The 19642-nt window shown below is 39.8% G+C and overlaps 1 protein-coding gene across 2 annotated transcripts; it reads right to left on the bottom strand.

Moving 5' to 3' along the window:
• Window positions 1-4156: 4156 nt before the first annotated feature.
• Window positions 4157-19452, bottom strand: LOC106087353 (tetraspanin-7). 2 transcript variants are annotated; one of them, XM_013252371.2, is made up of 5 exons: window positions 19353-19452; window positions 19004-19207; window positions 5153-5341; window positions 4662-5081; window positions 4157-4602 (listed from the first exon to the last, which is right to left on the bottom strand). In XM_013252371.2, exons 2-5 carry the CDS (start codon window positions 19085-19087, stop codon window positions 4369-4371), a joined length of 927 nt encoding a protein of 308 aa, XP_013107825.1. In that variant the 5' UTR covers window positions 19088-19207; window positions 19353-19452; the 3' UTR covers window positions 4157-4368. The 2 variants fall into 2 exon arrangements, with proteins under 2 accessions (XP_013107825.1, XP_059221847.1); XM_059365864.1 differs by lacking the exon at window positions 19353-19452 and adding an exon at window positions 19270-19288.
• Between the last annotated feature and the right edge of the window lie 190 nt (window positions 19453-19642).

The following is a 19642-nucleotide window of genomic DNA, read 5'->3' as shown; positions in this document are numbered from 1 at the left end:
GAACCTTATTTGACACAGTTCTTGATATAAAAATAAAATACGTCATGCAAAATTTCATTCAAATCGGATAAGAATTGTGCCCTCTACAGGCTCAAGAAGTCAAAACCCAAGATCGGTTTATATGGCAGCTATATCAGGTTATGGGCGGATTCGAACCATACTTGGCACACTTGTTGGGTATCATAACAAAATATTGACGTGCGAAATTCCATTCCAATCAGATAAGAATTGCGCACTCTAGAGGCTCAAGAAGTCAAGACCCAAGATCGGTTTATATGGCAGCTATATCAGGTTATAGACCGATTAGAACCATACTTGGCATAGTTGTTGGATATAATAACAAAACACGTCGTGCAAAATTTCATTCTGATCGGGTAAGAATTGCGCACGCTAGAGGCTCAAGAAGTCAAGACCCAAGTTCGGTTTATATGGCAGCTATATCAGGTTATGGACCGATTTGAACTATACTTGGCACAGTTGTTGGATATCATAGCAAAACACGTCGTGCAAAATTTCATCCCTATCGGATAAGAATTGCGCACTCTAGAGGCTCAAGATCGGTTTATATCGCAGCTGTATCAAAACATGGACCGATATGGCCCATTTACAATACCAACCGACCTACACTTATAAGAAGTATTTGTGCAAAATTTCAAGCGGCTAGCTTTACTCCTTCGGAAGTTAGCGTGCTTTCGACAGACAGACGGACGGACGGACGGACAGACGGACGGACATGGCTAGATCGACATAAAATGTCGCGACGATCAAGAATATATATACTTTATGGGGTCTCAGACAAATATTTCGAGTAGTTACAAACAGAATGACGAAATTAGTATACCCCCCATCTTATGGTGGAGGGTATAATAAGTCATGCAAAATTTCAGGCAAATCGGATAGGAATTGCGCCCTCTAGAAGCTCAAGAAGTCAAGTCCCCAGATCTGTTTATATGACAGTTATATCAGGTTATGGACCGATTTGAACCATACTCGGCACAGTTGTTGGAAATCATAACAAAACACGTCGTGCAAAATTTCATTCCAATCCGATAAGAAATGCGCACTCTAGAGGCTCAATAAGTCAAGACCCAAGATCAGTTTATATGGTAGCTATATCAGGTTATGGACCGATTTGAACCATACTTGGCACAGTTGTTGGATGTCATATCAAAACAGGTCGTGCAAAATTTCATTCCAATCGGATAAGAATTGTGCACTCTAGAGGCTCAAGAAGTCAAGACCCAAGATCGGTTTATATGGCAGCTATATCAAAACATGTACGGATATGACCCATTTACTATACCTACCGACCTACACTAATAAAAAGTATTTGTGCAAAATTTCAAGCGGCTAGTTTTTCTCCTTCGGAAGTTAGCGTGCTTTCGACAGACAGGCGGACGAATGGACGGACGGACAGAGGGACGGACTGTGTGTGTCAAATTTCAGTGAAATCGGATTATAAATGCACCTTTTATGGACCGTTTTGGGCTAAGTTGCTGAAAAATTTTAAAGAACCTAACACAACTCGCTCAACTCCCAAATTTTCGCGAAATCCGACAATAAATGCGCCTTTTATTCCACCAAAATTTTACATCGAGACATCGGTCTATATGGCAGCTATATGCAAATCTGGATCGATCTAGACCAAGTTGCAAAAATATGTGGAGGGGATTAACTTAATTCTCTGTCCCAAATTTCGGCAACATCGGACAATAAATGCGCCTTTTATGTGCCCAAAACATTAAATCAAGAGATTGGTCTATATGGCAGCCATATCCAAATCTGAACCGATCTGAGCCAAATTGACGAAGGATGTCGAAGGGCCTAACACAACTCACTGTCCCAAATTTCGGCGACATCGGATTATAAATGCGCCTTTTATGGCTCCAAAACCTAAAACCGAGAGATCGGTCTATATGGCAGATATATCCAAATCTGGACCGATCTGTGACATATTGCATATGTATGTCAAGGAGCTTAACATAATTCACTGTCCCTAATTTCGGCGACATCGGACAATAAATGCGACTTTTATGGGCCCAAAACCTTAAATCGATTGATCGGTCCCTATGGCAGCTATATCCAAATCGGATCCGATCAGGACCAAATTGAAAAAAGATGTCGAAGGGCCTAAAGCAACTCACTGTCCCAAAATTTCAGCAAAATCGGATAATAAATGTGGCTTTTATGGGCCTAAGACCCTAAATCGGAGAATCGGTATATATGGCAGCTATATCTAAATCTGGACCGATCTGAACCAAATTGACAAAGAATGTTGAAGGGCCTAACACAACTCACTGTGTCAAATTTCGGCAAAATCGGATAATATATGTGGTTTTTATGGGCCTAAGACCCTAAATCGGAGGATCTGTCGATATGCCAGCTATATCCAAATCTGGACTGATCTTAGCCAAATTGAGGAAGGATGTCGAAGGGCCTAACATAACTCACTGTCCAAATTTTCAGCAAAATCGAATAATAAATGTGGCTTTTGTGGGTTTAAGACCCTAACTCGGTGGATCGGTCTATATGGCAACAATATCCAAATCTGGACCGCTTTAATCCAAATTGATGAAGGATGTCGAAGGGCCTAACACAACTCACTATCCCAAATTTTAGCAAAATCGGCTAATAAATGTGGCTTTTATTGGCCTAAGACCCTAAATCGGCGGATCAGTCTATATGGGGGCTATATCAAGATATGGTCCGATATAGCTCATCCTCGAATTTAACCTGCTTATGGCCAAAAAAAGAATCTGCAAAGTTTCAGCTCAATATCTCTATTTTTAAGGACTGTAGCGTGATTGCAACAGACAGACGGTCAGACGGACGGACATAGACATCATCTTAGATTTTTACGTTGATCAAGAATATATATACTTTATAGGGTCGGAAATGGATATTTTGATGTGTTGCAATTAGTTTGCCATTATAACCTACAGCACTACTGTGGTACGGGGTATTATAACTTAGTAAATACCGTTCGACTCAGAAACACTTTCTGATTGGATTTAGGTATGTCCGTCCGTCTGTCTGTTAAGTTCTTGAACGGGCCAAATCGGACCACATTTGGGTATAGCTGCTATATAGACCGATTTTCCGATAAAGGGTCTAATGCCCAGTAAAACTTTATTTTTCATCCGACTTTGCTGAAATTTTAAAGAGTGAGTATTTTTGGGCTTCCCAACATCTGATCTAAATATGGTTCGGATCGGACTATATTTAGATATAGCTGCAATATAGACCGATCTCCCGATAAAGGGTCTGAAGCCCATAAAAGCTTTATTTATTGCCCAATTTCGTTGAAATTTAAAACAGTGGGTTTTTTAAGCCTGCCAACATCTGACCTAAGTATGGTTCAGATCGGACTATATTTAGATATAGCTGCCATATAGACCGATCTCCCGAAAAAGGGTCTGAAGGCCATTAAAGCTTTATTTTTTAACCGATTTCGCTGAAATTTGAATTACAAAATTCAACAGTGACTTTTATTTTTAAGACCACTCAATGTCCGTTCTGAATTTAAGTGCATAAGTTATCCAATTTTCATCGGATTGTGACGAGAGGGGGTTTACATATATACCCGAGGTGGTGGGTATCCAAAGTTCAGCCCGGTCGAACTTAATGCCTTTTTACTTGTTTACCTTATTTTATGCGCACCATTTTTCTGAGTGTAAGATGTTGGTTCTAAACCCAACCTTCCAATGTTATCCATTAGTATAATTTTGGATTACCCACGAAATGAACTTCCGACTTATAATTTGCGGTTCTAGTCGCAGCAAAAATGCGAACACAATTTTCACTAATTTCTTCCAAAAGAATAAAAGAAATTTTTGGACACTTTAAAAATTTCAACTTTTATTTAAACTATGTGCACGTATCTTGATATTTTCTTTTCAAATGGAAAAAATATTCTTCCTATACATACATACGAACAAAATATTTGAAAACAAACAAACAAACTGGAGTGGAACACTTCTTATAGGTCCAAATCACTGGTCCCATCGAACACCAAAGTGAATAGTCGTTACAGCCCTCCCGCCAGTGGTACCTCACACTAATCAGATTGCAGTCTAACGCTTTAGTCTTACCTTTGCAGCAGGATGATAAAAGAACCCACGATCATCGTTCTACAGGAATCAAAAAGAAGCTGGTATTAAATGTGACCTAAAGCAGTTACTTTTCTATTTTTTTTTTTTTTTAATAATTAAGATAAAATTTTGAAAGAAATAAAAATGTTGTTACACATGTTTTTGTTTTTTTAGCTAATACAACTATTAGATAGTTAATTAATCAAATTATATAAGTATGGCCCTCTGTGTGTGAGGTTTAAATGTTTATGAAAATCGGCTTGAAGCGATCGTTCGTTTAATTCACACTGGGACTGCTGGGAGTGTAGACAATGGGATCGTGTTCCAAAAATTTCTCCGATTTCTCCAATTGTGTGTAGCCAGTCATGGGCGAATTCATGGGCGGAGCCATTTTTCCACCCGAGATAAGGACACCCAGGCTTTGTTGCAATTGCCAGCGGCGGGCCTCACGCAAGGATTTGTTACGTCTCAAGGTCTTGGCCAACATGAAGGCGCACAAAGCACCCAAAAGCTGGAAAAGAAAAAAACCCCGTTGTGGTGAAAAGTGTGGTGCAAAAAGTTCATATTTACCTGCACAAAGGCCACCGTGGTGGCACCGGTGGCAATCAACATTGTACTCTGGGATATAATAAAGTCCATGCGTCCCAAACAACCACTTTCGAATTGTCTGTCACATTGATTGAAATCGTAGATATTGAAGAGGCCACAGCAAGAACTGGGCACATCAATTTCGACAATGCCATTACTCTCGGAGGTGGTATTGGTCTGAGGATAATAGCCGAGCCAATCATTGGGACCATTTACACCACAACACTCTAGGCCTTGCTGCATGTAGTCAACGCCGGTCTTGATGTAATCATTTGTTTCATAATTGGCCAAAGAATCATTCATGGTGCGTATCAACATTTCACGTACTTGTCCTTGCATAACGAATGCCGCAATGGAAGCGGATATTTCCAAAATGAATACCATAAACAAGCAGACGCCATACTAATTAAGAGCAAAAAAGCAAAAAGGTATAAAGACTTGGATATTTTTTGTAGGCTTGTTGTCTAACTCACCAAATTGATAAGCATTACACTTTCCTTGATTGCGCCATAGGCGCCCAATGTGGCTACAAAGAGCAGTATAAAACCAATGGCTATCAAAAGTGCGGGAGGAGAAAGGAAATGGTCATCGACAAATTGACGGAAATCACCAAAGATGGCCTGAATGGTTGAGCCAACCATTACCAAGAGAATGGCGGTGATCTGAAATAAAAGGAATTAAGGGTAAAAGGATAAGGCTTAGCTTATGATTGACAACATTAAAATGTGGATAAAATAGCCTAAATAACTTTTGAAAAAATTCCTTATGGATGAGAATTGCCTCCTGGATGAGAATTGCCCCCTCTAGAAGCTAAAGAAGTCTAATCAGGAAATCGGTTTATAAGGCGGCTATGGACTGATTTAGAGAAACTTGGCACAGTTGTTGGAATACATTCCTCAACTATACGTGCAAAATTTCAGCAAAATCGGATAACAATTGCGCCCTCTAGAAGCTCAAGAGTTCAAGACCCAAGATCGGTTAATGTGGCAGCTATATCAGGTTATGAGCCGATTACGTGATACCAAAACACCATGTACAAAATTTCAGCCAAATTTGATAATAATTGCGGCCTCTAAAGGCTCAAGAAGTCAAGACCCAAGATCGGTTTAAATGGCAGCTATATCAGGTAATGGACTGATTTGGACCATACTTGGCGCAGTTATTGAAAGTCATTCTTCAACGATATGTGCAAAATTTCCACCCAATCAGATAAGAACTGCGCCCTCTACAAGGTCACGAGGTCCAATCGGGAGATCGGTTTATGTGGCAGCTATATCAGGTTATAAACCGATTTGAACCATACTAAGCACAGTTATTGGATGTGATATCAAAATACCACGTGCCAGATAAATCGGATAAGAATTGCGCCCTCTAGAGGCTCAAGTAGCCAAGACCCAAAATAGGTTTATATGGCAGCCTCATCAAGACATGGACCGCCTTTTTTGAAAGTTTTGGTGCTTTCGACAGACGGACGGTCAGACATGGCTAGATTGAATTGAAATGTTATGGCGATCAAGAATATATATACTTTATGGGGTCTTAGACGGATATTTCGAGGTATTACAAACGGAATGACGAAATTAGTATACCTCCATCCTTTGGTTGAGGTTATAATAATAAAGGCCTCCTTTTTATTGCCGAGCCCGAACGGCGTACCGCATATCTGTGTAGATGTTTTAGCAGCCAAAGAAGGTTTTGAGGACTCTTTATTATTTTGAGTGTTGGTTTGGGTCTCAGCTCCTTCGCCACAATGCAATAACGGTAATTAGTGGGGTGGTCTTTTTCCCAAGTAACACATTAAGGATGAGATTCCGAGGGCTTGCCACATATCTTGAACTCATGTTTCCCTGCGCAACGGAGACATCTGGGTTCCTTTGAGCAGTAGTTTTTAGTACGATTATGGATAGGGAGATGTTAAACAGTGCCGGAGATATCACCCCCCGCTGGGAAACTCCCTGTTTCACTTTGCGTTGCTTCGACTTCTTATCCCTAAATTCCCCAAATGATTGGCGACGACACAGGCAATACGCGACCCAGGCCTGGCTGGAGGGACGTGTTGGCGATGTCTTCAAATAGTTTGGCATGGCGGACCGTGTCGAATGCCTTCGATAGGTTCAGTGCCACGAGGGCCGTCCTATCACATGGCCTGCGCTGATTGAAGCCACGGCAAATGCGCGCGGTGATGGCATGCAAAGTAGTTGTTGTGCTATACCGTTTTCGAAATTCATGTTGATGCTCGCAAATGGAAATTCTCCAGTTCTTCTCCATTCTTCAGCATCAGTGTAGAAATTTCGTCGGGGCCTAACGTCATGGATGATTTGGCGCCACGGATGACATTCGTAATTTCGGCCACAGTAAATTGTGATGGCTGACCATCGTTTCGGAGACTACGGATACGACGAATGGCTCTCCTCCAAGCCCTGTCACTTTCGGGATGCACAATAAATTTACGGTTGAACAACCTGGCGCATCTCTTCGGATCAATCACAGCTACGTCGCCAAAAGTGATTTGGATTATAGCTGCCATACAGATTTGGATATAGCTGCCATATAGACTGATCTCTCGATTTATGGTGTTGGGCCCACAAAGGCGCATTTATTGTCTGATTTTGCCAAAATTTGGGACAGAGAGTTGTGGTATCCCCTACGACATCCGTGTTCAATTTGGACCAGATCCAATTTTGCCCAAATTTGGGACAGTAAATTGTGTTAGGCCCTTCGACATCCTTCTTCAATTTGGCCCAGATCGGTCCAGATTTGGATATAGCTGCCATATAGACTGATCTGTCGATTTAAGGTTTTGGGCCCATAAAAGGCGCATTTATTGTCCGATTTCGCTCAAATTTGGGACAGTGAGTTTTGTTAGGCACCTCGACATCGTTCTTCAATTTGGCCAAGATCGGTCTAGATTTGAATATAGCTACCATATAGACCGATCTTTCGATTTAAGGTGTTGAGCCCATAAAAGCCGCCTTTATTGTCCGATATCGCTGAAATTTGGGAACGTGGGTTGTGTCTGGCCCTTTGATATCCTTCTTCAATTTTGCTCAGATCGGTCCAAATTTGAATAAAGCTGCCATATAGACCGATCTTTCGATATATTGTGTTGGGCTCATAAAAAGCGCATTTATTGTCCAACGTCGCGAAATTTTGGAGTGTGAGTTGTGTTGGGCCCTTCGACATTCTTGTACAATTTGGCTAAGATCGGTCCAGATTTGAATATAGCTGCCATATAGACCGATGTCTCGATTTAAGGTTTTGAGGCCCTTCGACATTTTTCTGCAACTTAGCCCAAATCGGTCCATAAAAGGCGCATTTATAATCCGATTTAACTGAAATTTGACACAGTGACTTATGTTAGGCTTTTCGACATCCGTGTCGTATATGGTTCAGATCTGTTTATAGCTACTAAGAAGATCAATATTTTGTTATTGAACACAATTGAACAATGACTTCTACTTATTAATATTTGGTCCAAATCGGAACATATTTTGATAAAGCTGCTATGGGGTACAAGGTATGCATTTTTCACCGGATTTTGACGAAAGGTGGTTTATATATATACTCGAGGTTGTGGGTATCCAAAGTTCAGCCCGGCCGAACTTAACGCCTTTTTATTTGTTACAAGTTGTTTTCGATTTTATCCCATTGTGCGACATAAATCGAGGTTTTACTTTATTCCTTCCAGACAAACAAACAAAAATGCTTTGACTTTTTTATGTAAGAATTTGTAAAAATTTGGATTCTAAAGAATATTTTATCAACATTTTTTATACCCACCACCATAGAATGGGGGTATACGAATCTATTCATACCGTTTGTAACACCTCGGTTTATTGATCTAGGACTCCATAAAGTTTATATATTCTTGATTGTCTCTGCATCCTGAGTCAATCTAGATTCCGATAGCGGTCGAACTTATGAAGCTAGCTGCTTGAAATTTTGCTTAGATAATTAATATTAATGTAGGTCGATGGGGATTGCAAATGGGCCATATCGGTTCAGATTTGGATATAGCTCCCACAAAAACCGTTCTCCCGATTTAAATTCTTGAGTTCCTGGAAGCCGCAATTTGTGTCCGATTTGGCTATAATTTTGCATGTAGTGTGCTGTTAAGACTTACAACACCTGTGTCAAGTACGGTTTAAATATGTCAAGAACCTGATATAGCTCCCATATAAACCGATCTCCCGATTTGATTTTTGAGCCCCTGCAAGCCTCAATTTTCATCCAATTTAGCTGAAATTTTGCACATAGTCTTCTGTTATGACTTCCAATAGCTGTGGCAAGTACGGTTCAAATCGGTCTATAACCTGATATAGCTCCCATACGAAAGGACCATATATTAGCAGAATCCAGGGTGGTGGGTTCTCATGATTCCGCCGGCCGAACTTAGCACGCTTTTACTTGTAATATATAAACAAATCAATTACATATGACGACATTTTTTATAGATATACAACTTTGATAAAATGCGTTGTGTTTCTCTTCATCCGTCCGTTTGATCTGATATTATATTGCGTTAATTGCCTTGATATCGCTTTTAAAGTCGACGTTTTGTTCACTTGTGTATGATTTGCTGCAAGGCATAATTAGTCACATTATTTGCTATCTTAAGTTACAATGAATTCGTACAATTCAAACTGTCGCATATTCGTACACTTAAGCAATGTATTCCAAATGAATCACTGCCCTCATATGGAATGAATCAACGTGCATACCAATCCATCAGTATGAATAATTGCTAACATATGGGACAATAAACCGAACTCGAATTATATTTTAATTTAGACTATTTATACCCCTTATTAAGTACTAGCTGGCTTGAAATGTTTCGTTACACCCTATAGTAATTTTTGAAAAGAAATATCTCTTTTAATATTATGAGGCCGGTGCCAAAGGTAGACCGATAGGAACAGCAAGTCACGCCATTTTTCCGCTATTTTCAAGAGCAGTAAGGTTTGAAATTTCATGATGGATGACTGTGTATGTGCCGTATGTTCGTTAATTGGGCTGAGCAACAACTTGAACATAATTCGTATTTTCATCGAAAAATCATATTCAGCAATGACGCTTACTTCTGGCTGAATGGCTTTGTCAATAAGCAATATTTGCTTTATTGGTCAGACAGCAAATGTCCAAATGTACTCCATGCCTATAAACCAAAATTATGGTTTGGTTTATGGGCCGGCGGCATCATTGGGTCGTACTTCTTCCGCGATGATCTAGACCGGCATGTTACTGTGAATAGGCATAGCTATCGTTCAAGGATAACAGAATATTTTTGGCCGCAATTGGACGTTATGAACTTGAAGGACTAGGACAAGCCAGCGACGATTAATGAACTCCGCACGAATATCGAACTCGAAATTGTGTCGGTCGATTTATGCTTGATAACCGTCAAAAATTGGGTACAGCGCATGCACTTCTGCAAGCGTACCCGTGGTGGCCATGCAAAAAAATTGAGTTCCATACATAATGGCATCAAACGTACTTTCACAGAAATAAAGAATTTCATTGATATCCAAAACCGTTTTTGTTTTATTTAAAAATAAATTTTGTATTAAAAAACCCTTTGTTTTCCGTTTTTATACCCTCCACCATAGGATGGGGGGTATACTAATTTCGTCCTTCTGTTTGTAAATACTCGAAATAATCGTCTGAGACCCCATAAAGAATATATATTCTTGATCGTCGCGACATTTTATGTCGATCTAGCCATGTCCGTCCGTCTGTCTGTCGAAAGCACGCTAACTTCCGAAGGAGTAAAGGTAGCCGCTTGAAATTTTGTACAAATACTTCTTATTAGTGTAGGTCAGTTGGTATTGTAAATGGGCCATATCGGTCCATGTTTTGATATAGCTGCCATATAAACTGATCTTGGGTCTTGACTTCTTGAGCCTCTAGAGTGCGCAATTCTTATCCGATTGGGATGGGATTGCACGACGTGTTTTGTTATGATATCCAACAACTGTACCAAGTATGGTTGAAATCGGTCCATAACCTGATACAGCTGCCATATAAACCGATCTTGGGTCTTGACTTCTTGAGCCTCTAGAGTGCGCAATTATTATCAGATTGGGATGAAATTTTGCAAGACGTATTTTATTCTTACTTTCAACAACTGTGTCAAATAAGGTTCATATCGGTTCATTACCTGATATAGCTGCCATATAAACCGATCTGGGATCTTGACTTCTTGAGTCGAAATTATTATCCGATTTGCCTGAAATTTTGTACGACGGATTCTCTCATGACCATCAACATACTTGTTTATTATGGTCTGAATCGGTCTATAGCCCGATACAGCTCCCATATAAATCGATCTCTCTATTTTACTTCTTGAGCCCCCAAAGTGTGCAATTCTTATTCGAATTGGCTGACATTTTATACAGGTCTCCAACATATACTTTAATTGTGATCCAAACCGGACCATATCTTGATATCGCTCTAATAGCAGAGCAAATCTTTTCTTATTTCCTTTTTTTGCCTAAGAAGAGATGCCGGGAAAAGAACTCGACAAATGCGATCCATGGTGGAGGGTATATAAGATACGGCCCGGTCGAACTTAGCACGCTTTTACTTGTTGGTATTAACTTTAAAATACATGTCTTATAAGAACCATATCCAATAGAAGATGTTTAAAGTCCCAAAGATGATCCTCGATCAATTTTATTCATAATTAAAATGCATAATTTATGGGGATTTTAAGCGGCCCTAGATACTTGAGCCCTGAAACCAGTATCAAATTCGTACTACTTCTTTCAAAAACCTTTCATTTGATTACCATATTGCCTCGATCGGGCTATATGTTCGTTTAGGGCTCTGCGGACACCCAGTCCAGAAATTGCGTCCCAGTTTGGGGTTCCGTCCCTGAGGCTGGTAGTAAATTTGGATATCTGTCTCGCACAGGCAGTCAGAAGGAGTTCCACTTTAGGTTCTCATTTCTTTGAGAACTTGTCTGACTGATTGAGCTCCAAGATGCTTTAATAAATCGACGTTGATCCCTGAACAGTTGGTCCGGAATATTAATAACCGATACGTATTAATAACCGATTCGGAGGCCACCGTGGCGCCTTAAACGCCGAACGCCTGGCGTGAAATCAGAAAAATTTTCAACGGTGGTTATCCCCTTACCAACATTTATGAGGTATCATGACAAGTTAAAACTTCTATACCAATTGGTGTTGCTACGTAACACGCCGTTCTGACTCGGCATAAAAAATGAAGCCCTTATCATTGAGCTTAAACTTTAATCGGACTGCACTCATTAATATGAGGGAAATATCTCCTGTTCCTTAATGGAATGTTCATGGGAAATTTGTAGTAGTAGTAGTAGTAGTAGTAGTAGTATATAAGGGTCTAGCATAACTCATTGTACCACTAATACCAGAACTCAATTCATCTGTTAAAAAATTCACGTTTTGTGGACTTAAGAACTTAAAGTGGGAATTCATGGGAAAGTTAATATTTAATAATCTAACCCCAAAGACCCGCAGTGAGGATGCGCCCGCCATCTAGGGGCTTGTTCCCAAATTTAGGTAGTAGATTCGTATCCAACTCTCAAAGACTTTCCATTTGTGTACCCAAGTGGTTCAGATCGGCCTATATGTTCTCTTTGGGGGGATTTTTTATGGATGGCATCCCATCCCAATATTAAAAGTAAACTTGTACTACACTTGTAAGGAACTACATTTGAGTCCGATATTGTCACTGTAGGTCTAATGTCACTTAATTGGATTTTTGGGAGGTGGGTGCCCCCAACCAATTTGATTTTTATTCCCACCACCATAGCATGGGGGTATACAAATCTCTTCATTCCGTTTGTAATATCTTAAAATATTCGTCTAAGACCCCATAAAGTAAAGGGTGATTTTTTAGCTATTATCTTTTTGGCAATACTGGTTTTAACAGCTCACGCACGTTTCGTGTTTTGTTTCACTGTCAAACATATTCAGTTTGGTCTATAATTTAACCATGAACCGTTTTAAAAATTAACAACATCAAATTATTAAATTATCAAAATCCGTGCTCTGCTAAGAAAGTTCATCGTGTTCAAATTGTGTTCAACGACGAAGCTCTTTTTTGGCCCAATGGGTACGTAAGTGGGCAGAATTAACGATTTAGGTGTGAAGATCAGCCAGAAGCGTTGAAAGAGCAACCAATGCATCCAGAAAAAGTCATGGTTTGGTGCGGTTTATGGGCTGGTGGCTTCATTGGACCGTACTTCTTCAAATATTATGCGAATCGTAACGTAACTGTGAATGGTGAGCGCTATCGTGAGATGATATCCAACTTTTTTTTGCCCAAAATGCAAGAGCTTCACTTGCATGACATGTTGTTTCAACAAAATGGTGCCACATGCCATACAGCACCCATAACAATAGACTTTTTGAGAGGCGAGTTCGATGAACTTTTTGTTCCACGTTCGGGACCGGTCAATTGGCCGCTTAGATCGTGCGATTTAACGCCTTTAGACTATTTTTTGTGTGACTATGTTAAAGCTCATGTCAATACTGACAAGCCCTCAATTGACGCATTGGAAGACAATATTTAAGCATTTTTTCGTGAGTTACCGAATACCTATAGCTCTTGAAAAATCGCTCATTATATATATTCTTGATCTTCTCGACATTCTGAGTTGATCGAGCAATGTCGGCCTGTCCATCTGTCCTCTCCCTCACCCCAATTTTCGAAAACGCTGGATCTCAGAGATGCGTGCATCGATTTAAGCGAAATTGGTACCCCAATTTCGCTTAAATCGATGCACGCATGCATGGTACCCCAAAAAACATGAAATTGGTAAAAAAAATTTGGGTCAAATAACGTGGGGGAGATGCTCCATCCCAAAATCCACCCGAACGGACATGTCTACCGATTGGGGCAATATGGGAGTCAAATGAAAGATATTTAAGAGTAGAGTACGAATTTGGTATACAAATTGCACCAAAAGTATTCGGGGGGTCCCCCACCGCCAAAAAACCCACCAACAGGACACTTTCATCGCTTTGGGCAATATGGGTATCAAATTAAAGGCATTTAAAAGTATAGTACAAATCTGACATACAAATTTATTCCTTGGAGACCGAGAGGCCTCCCAAAGCCCCACACAGGGCACATGTACAATATGGATATTAGGACAATATGGATATCAATTGAAAGGTGTTTGGAAGTTGAGTAAACATCTGTTATAGGAATTTGGTCCAAGGTGTCTACGGGGCCTCCTCAATCCCAAACCCCTTAATTTATAGGAATTTGGTCCAAGGTGTCTACGGGGCCTCCTCAATCCCAAACCCCTTAAATGGGCGTCAATAGGACGTGTAGTTCGAGTGGGATTATATGTGAATCTATATCAGTAAAGTTCGAATCTAATGTTAAATAAGGATTCAAGAATCTGGGTCACGTCCAACCGTCCTGCCATTCAGCAGGACATGTATATCGCGACAATAAAGACTGAAATAAATTGTCTTTTGGGACTTAGCATCGGGGGAGCGACACTTTTCAATAAAACAACACAAAACTGTCATGTAGTACGACCGATAATATATTATACTCAAATGAAAGGATGTTTCAGAGTGCTATCCCCCTCTCCCTATCCTACCCAAAAAAAGGAATAACTAGAGGCTCAAGAAGTCAAGATCCCAGATCCGTTTATAAGGCAGCTATATCAGGTTATGAACCGATTTGAACCTTATTTGAAACAGTTGTTGAAAGTAAGAATAAAATGGAAAATTTCAGACAAATCGGATAGGAATTGCGCCCTCTAGAAGCTCAAAAAGTCAAGTCCCCAAATCTGTTTATATGACAGCTATATCAGGTTATGAACCGATTAAAACCATACTTGGCACAGTTGTTGGATATCATAACAAAACATGTTGTGCAAAATTTCATTCCAATCGGATAAGAATTGCGTACTCTAGAGACTCAAGAAGTCAAAACCCAAGATCGGTTTATATGGGAGCTATAACAGGTTGTGGACCGATTTGAACCATACTTGGCACAGTTGTTAGATATCATAACAAAACACGTCGTGCAAAATTTCATTCCAATCGGATAAGAATTGCGCACTCTAGAGGCTCAAGAAGTCAAGACCCAAGATCGGTTTATATGACAGCTATATCAAAACAATACAATAATGAAGGCCGGTTAGGATAGAATAGGACGGCAATAAAAGGTCTTTGGTAGTAGAGTACACTTTTATCCTCAAATTGGGAAAGACAGAAGGACCTACGGATCTTTAAAAATGTGGTATCCCAAGTGGTAGCTTCGAAATATGATTTTGAATGTAGATAACCGATACAAAAAAAAAAAACAAGTAAAAGCGTGCTAAGTTCGGCCGGGCCGAATCTTATATACCCTCCACCATGGATCGCATTTGTCGAGTTCTTTTCCCGGCATCTCTTCTTAGGCAAAACAGGAAATAAGAAAAGATTTGCTCTGCTATTAGAGCGATATCAAGATATGGTCCGGTTTGGACCACAATTAAATTATATGTTGGAAACCTGTGTATAATGTCATCCAATTCGAATAAGAATTGCGCCCTTTGGGGGCTCAAGAAGTAAAATAGAGAGATCGATTTATATGGGAGCTGTATCGGGCTATAGACCGATTCAGACCATAATAAACACGTATGTTGACGGTGAGAGAATCCGTCGTACAAAATTTCAGGCAAATCGGATAATAATTGCGACCTCTACAGGCTCAAGAAGTCAAGATCCCAGATCGGTTTATATGACAGCTATATCAGGTTATGAACCGATTTGAACCATACTTGGCACAGTTGTTGGATATTATAACAAAACACGTCGTGCCAAAATTCATTCAAATCGGTTAAGAATTGCGCCCTCTAGAGGCTCAAGAAGTCAGGACCCAAGATCGGTTTATATGACAGCTATATCAGGTTATAGAACGATTTGAACCATTCTTTGCACAGATGTTGGACGTCATGAGAAAACACGTCGTGCGAAATTTCATTCCAATCGGATAAGAATTGCGCACTCTAGAGGCTTAAGAAGTCAAGACCCAAGATCGGTTTATATGGCAGCTATATCAGGTTATGAACCGATTTGAACCATACTTGGCACAATTGTTGGATATCATAACAAAATACGTCGTGCAAAATTTCATTCCAATCGGACAAGAATTGCCCACTCTAGAGGCTCAAGATCGCGTGACACTACGTGAGCTCATCGCGTGACACTACGTGAGGCGTGACACTACGTGACACTACTCACGTAGTGTCACGCGATCTACAGATCTACCGATCTGACTTCTTGAGACCTTACAATCCGCAATTTTTCTCCGATTTGACTGAAATGCGGTTTTCTTTTACGACATACAACCACTGGGCCAAATACGATCTAAAACCGTCTACAACCTCATAAAGCTCCCATATAAACCCGTAAACGTGTCCCGTGGAGTTGTGTTTTGAGGTACACGCAGGTTCGCACTCTACTCCCAAACACCTTTCAATTGACACCCATATCTTTGCAGGAGCATAATCGTGGTACATGCCAAATTGAGGGGGCATAGGGTGTTCATCAAGGTTTTTTGAACCCCAATTAGTTTCACCAGTTTCTGGTTTTAGTGAACCATAATGGTGCAAACGATATTTCGCTTAAATCCGGATGTTATGGTTTTTATAAATTGTGTTATAGGGAGGGTTCGCCCATCCCATCCACTCTTCTTCGGATATCGGTGCGGATTGTTTTTTTCATTCACCTGAGAACCTCTGCCAAATTCCATTAAAATTGGAATAGAATTAGATAAATTGCCCAATTTTTGTTATATATTTCCCAATTTCTATTTATAGCGTAGGTGTAGGGTATTATATAGCCGGTACTGTCCGACATATGTCTTTCCTTACTTGCTTTTATACCCACCACCGAAGGATGGGGGTTTATTCATTTTGTCATTCCGTTTGCGACACATCGAAATATCCATTTCCGACCCTATAAAGTATATATATTCTTGATCAGCGTAAAAGTCTAAAACGATCTAGCCATGTCCGTCCGTCTGTCTGTTGAAATCACGCTACAGTCTTTAAAAATAGAGATATTGAGCTAAAGCTTTGCAAAGATTCTTTTTTTTTTGTCCATAAGCAGGTTAAGTTCGGAGATAAGCTATTGGGTTGCCCAAAAAGTAATTAATTTTTTATATAGTCGGCGTTGACAAATTTTTTCACAGCTTGTGACTCTGCAATTGCATTCTTTCTTCTGTCAGTTATCAGCTGTTACTTTTAGCTTGCTTTAGAAAAAAATGTAAAAAAAGTATATTTGATTAAAGTTGATTCTAAGTTTTATTAAAAATGCATTTACTTTCTTTTAAAAAATCCGCAATTACTTTTTGGGCAACCCAATACATCGGACTATATCTTGATACAGCCACCATATAGACCGATCCGCCAATTTAGGGTTTTAGGATTTTGCTGAAGTTTGGGACAGTGAGTTTGTTAAGCATCCTTCTTTAATTTGGCCCAGATTGGTCCAGATTTGGATATTGCTGCCATATAGACCGATCTCTCGATTTAAGGTCTTGCTCCCATTAAAGCCGCATTTATTGTTCGATTTTGCCAAAATTTGGGACAGTAAGTTGTGTAAGGCACTTCGACATTCTTCTTCAATTTGGCCCAGATCGGTCCAGATTTGGATATAGCTGCCATATAGACGGATCCGCCAATTTAGGGTCTTAGGCCCTTAACAGCCACATTTATTATCCGATTTTGCTGAAATTTGGGACAGAGAGTTCTGTTAGGCCCTTCGACATCCATCTTCAATTTGGCCTAGATCGGTACAGATTTGGATATAGCTGTCATATAGACCGATTCGCCGATTTAGGGTCTTGGGCCCATAAAAGCCACATTTATTAACCGATTTTGCTAAAATTAGGGACAATGAGTTGTGTTAGGCCCTTCGACATCCATCTTCAATTTGGCCTAGATCGGTACAGATTTGGATATAGCTGCCATATAGACCGATTCGCCGATTTAGGGTCTTAGGTCCATAAAAGCCACATTTTTTAACCAATTTTGCTAAAATTAGGTACAGTGAGTTGTGTTAGGCCCTTCGATATCCTTCGTCAATTAGGCTCAGATCGGTTAAGATTTGGATATAGCTGTCATATAGACCAATCCCCCGATGAAGGGTCTTATGCCCCTAAAAGCCACATTTACTATGAGATTTTGCTGAAATTTGGGACAGTGAGTTGTATTAGAGCCCTTCGACATCCTTTGTCAAATTGGCCCAGATCGGTCCAGATTTGGATATAGCTGCCATATAGACCGATTCGCCGATTTAGGGTCTTAGGTCCATAAAAGCCACATTTTTTAACCGATTTTGCTAAAATTAGGTACAGTGAGTTGTGTTAGGCCCTTCGATATCCTTCGTCAATTAGGCTCAGATCGGTTAAGATTTGGATATAGCTGTCATATAGACCAATCCGCCGATGAAGGGTCTTATGCCCCTAAAAGCCACATTTATTATGAGATCTTGCTGAAATTTGGGACAGTGAGTTGTATTAGAGCCCTTCGACATCCTTTGTCAAATTGGCCCAGATCGGTCCAGATTTGGATATAGCTGCCATATAGACCGATTCGCCGATTTAGGGTCTTAGGTCCATAAAAGCCACATTTATTATTCGATTTTGTTTAAATTAGGGACAGTGAGTTGTGTTAGGCCCTTCGATATCCTTTGTCAACTTGGCCCCGATCGGTGCAGATTTGAATATAGCTGCCATATATACCGATTTCTCTTGTACCGATTAGTATTTGGTCCAAATCGGAACATATTTCGATATAACTGCTATGGGACATAAGGTATCCAATTTACATCGGATTTTGATGAAAGGTAGTTTTCATATATACCCGAGGTGGTGGGTATCCAAAGTTCGGCCTGGCCAAACTTAACGCCTTTTTACTGGTTTCTGTTTAAGAAGAGTCTTCTCCGTTCAACTCTAAAGAAGACGATGCCAATATTTTTGGCATAGTCCATGATGGTGGATACCCAAGGTTTGGCCTCAGAATGAAAATTACAGTGCGCCACAAACAGTGTGTCAAATAATTTGAACGACCTTATGCCAATTAAATAAAGGCCCTATTTTGAGATCTAATAAACATGATGCCGTTGCTGGGCAATTATAAGAATTTAGTTGAGTGTAACAAGAGTGTGGGATATAGATAAGATGAGATAACATTTTTGTATGAGTCAGTGATGATAGTCAATCAACAAAATGGCGTTACTGCTACAATTTCCTAACATTTGTTTAATAAAAAATAAAACACTTGCCTTAAAAATCCAAAAAACAAAAAAATCCTTAGAAATACTTACAGCAAACATAAAGCTAACAATCAGCAGCATGTATTTGGCACAACGCATGCCAGAATTCAATTGAAGATCCCTGGTGGATGCCATTTTGTTACTCGTTCGCTGTTATTAGCACGGTCTTTAGGTGTCCTGAAGCGAAATTAACAGCGGAAGTGCAGTACTTTGTAAGAGGTTTCCTTCGATCGATCCTTGTGTAGATTTTTTATTCTGTGGATTGGAGAGAGAATTTTTTTTTAGTTATCAAACTTTTAATTAGCATATATGTGTACTAGAATTTTTTTATATGGTATTTTGTTGCTGTTGTTGTTGTTTTTTTTTTCTTTGGTATTTTAGTTTTGCGCGTTTCTCTTACAACTCTTTACCAGCCAAGTTACACAAATACTAAAGGGGAACAAAGCTTTTTTTCCAATTAACACTGCCAAGTGACTTATTGCCACATTTTTTTTTTTTTGTTAAAATATTGTTTGCTCTCTTGCTAAAGTTATTATTATTATTGTTGCCATTGTTATGGAATATTGTGCTTATCTTTGCCACTCGAGCAAAGATAAGAAAACAACAACAATAAAGCGACTACGATATGATAAGAACGCCTGGCCTGGCCTGGCCTGGCCTGGCTGCTGTTATTTTTCCACAATTCGAAAA

This window comes from Stomoxys calcitrans, chromosome 3, assembly GCF_963082655.1.
Source record: "Stomoxys calcitrans chromosome 3, idStoCalc2.1, whole genome shotgun sequence".
In the NCBI taxonomy this organism is placed as follows: Eukaryota; Metazoa; Arthropoda; class Insecta; order Diptera; family Muscidae; genus Stomoxys; species Stomoxys calcitrans.
This window is presented reverse-complemented; position numbering and strand designations above follow the sequence as displayed.

Bases quoted from the DNA above. Each gene is read 5' to 3' on its own strand.
- LOC106087353 (XM_013252371.2), bottom strand. From the start codon at position 19,087: ATGGCATCCACCAGGGATCTTCAATTGAATTCTGGCATGCGTTGTGCC. The intron at 5,342-19,003 runs GTAAGTATTTCT...CTTTTATTTCAG, and splicing joins TTGTTAGCTTTATGTTTGCT to ATCACCGCCATTCTCTTGGT. The intron at 5,082-5,152 runs GTGAGTTAGACA...GCTCTTAATTAG, and splicing joins GTGTAATGCTTATCAATTTG to TATGGCGTCTGCTTGTTTAT.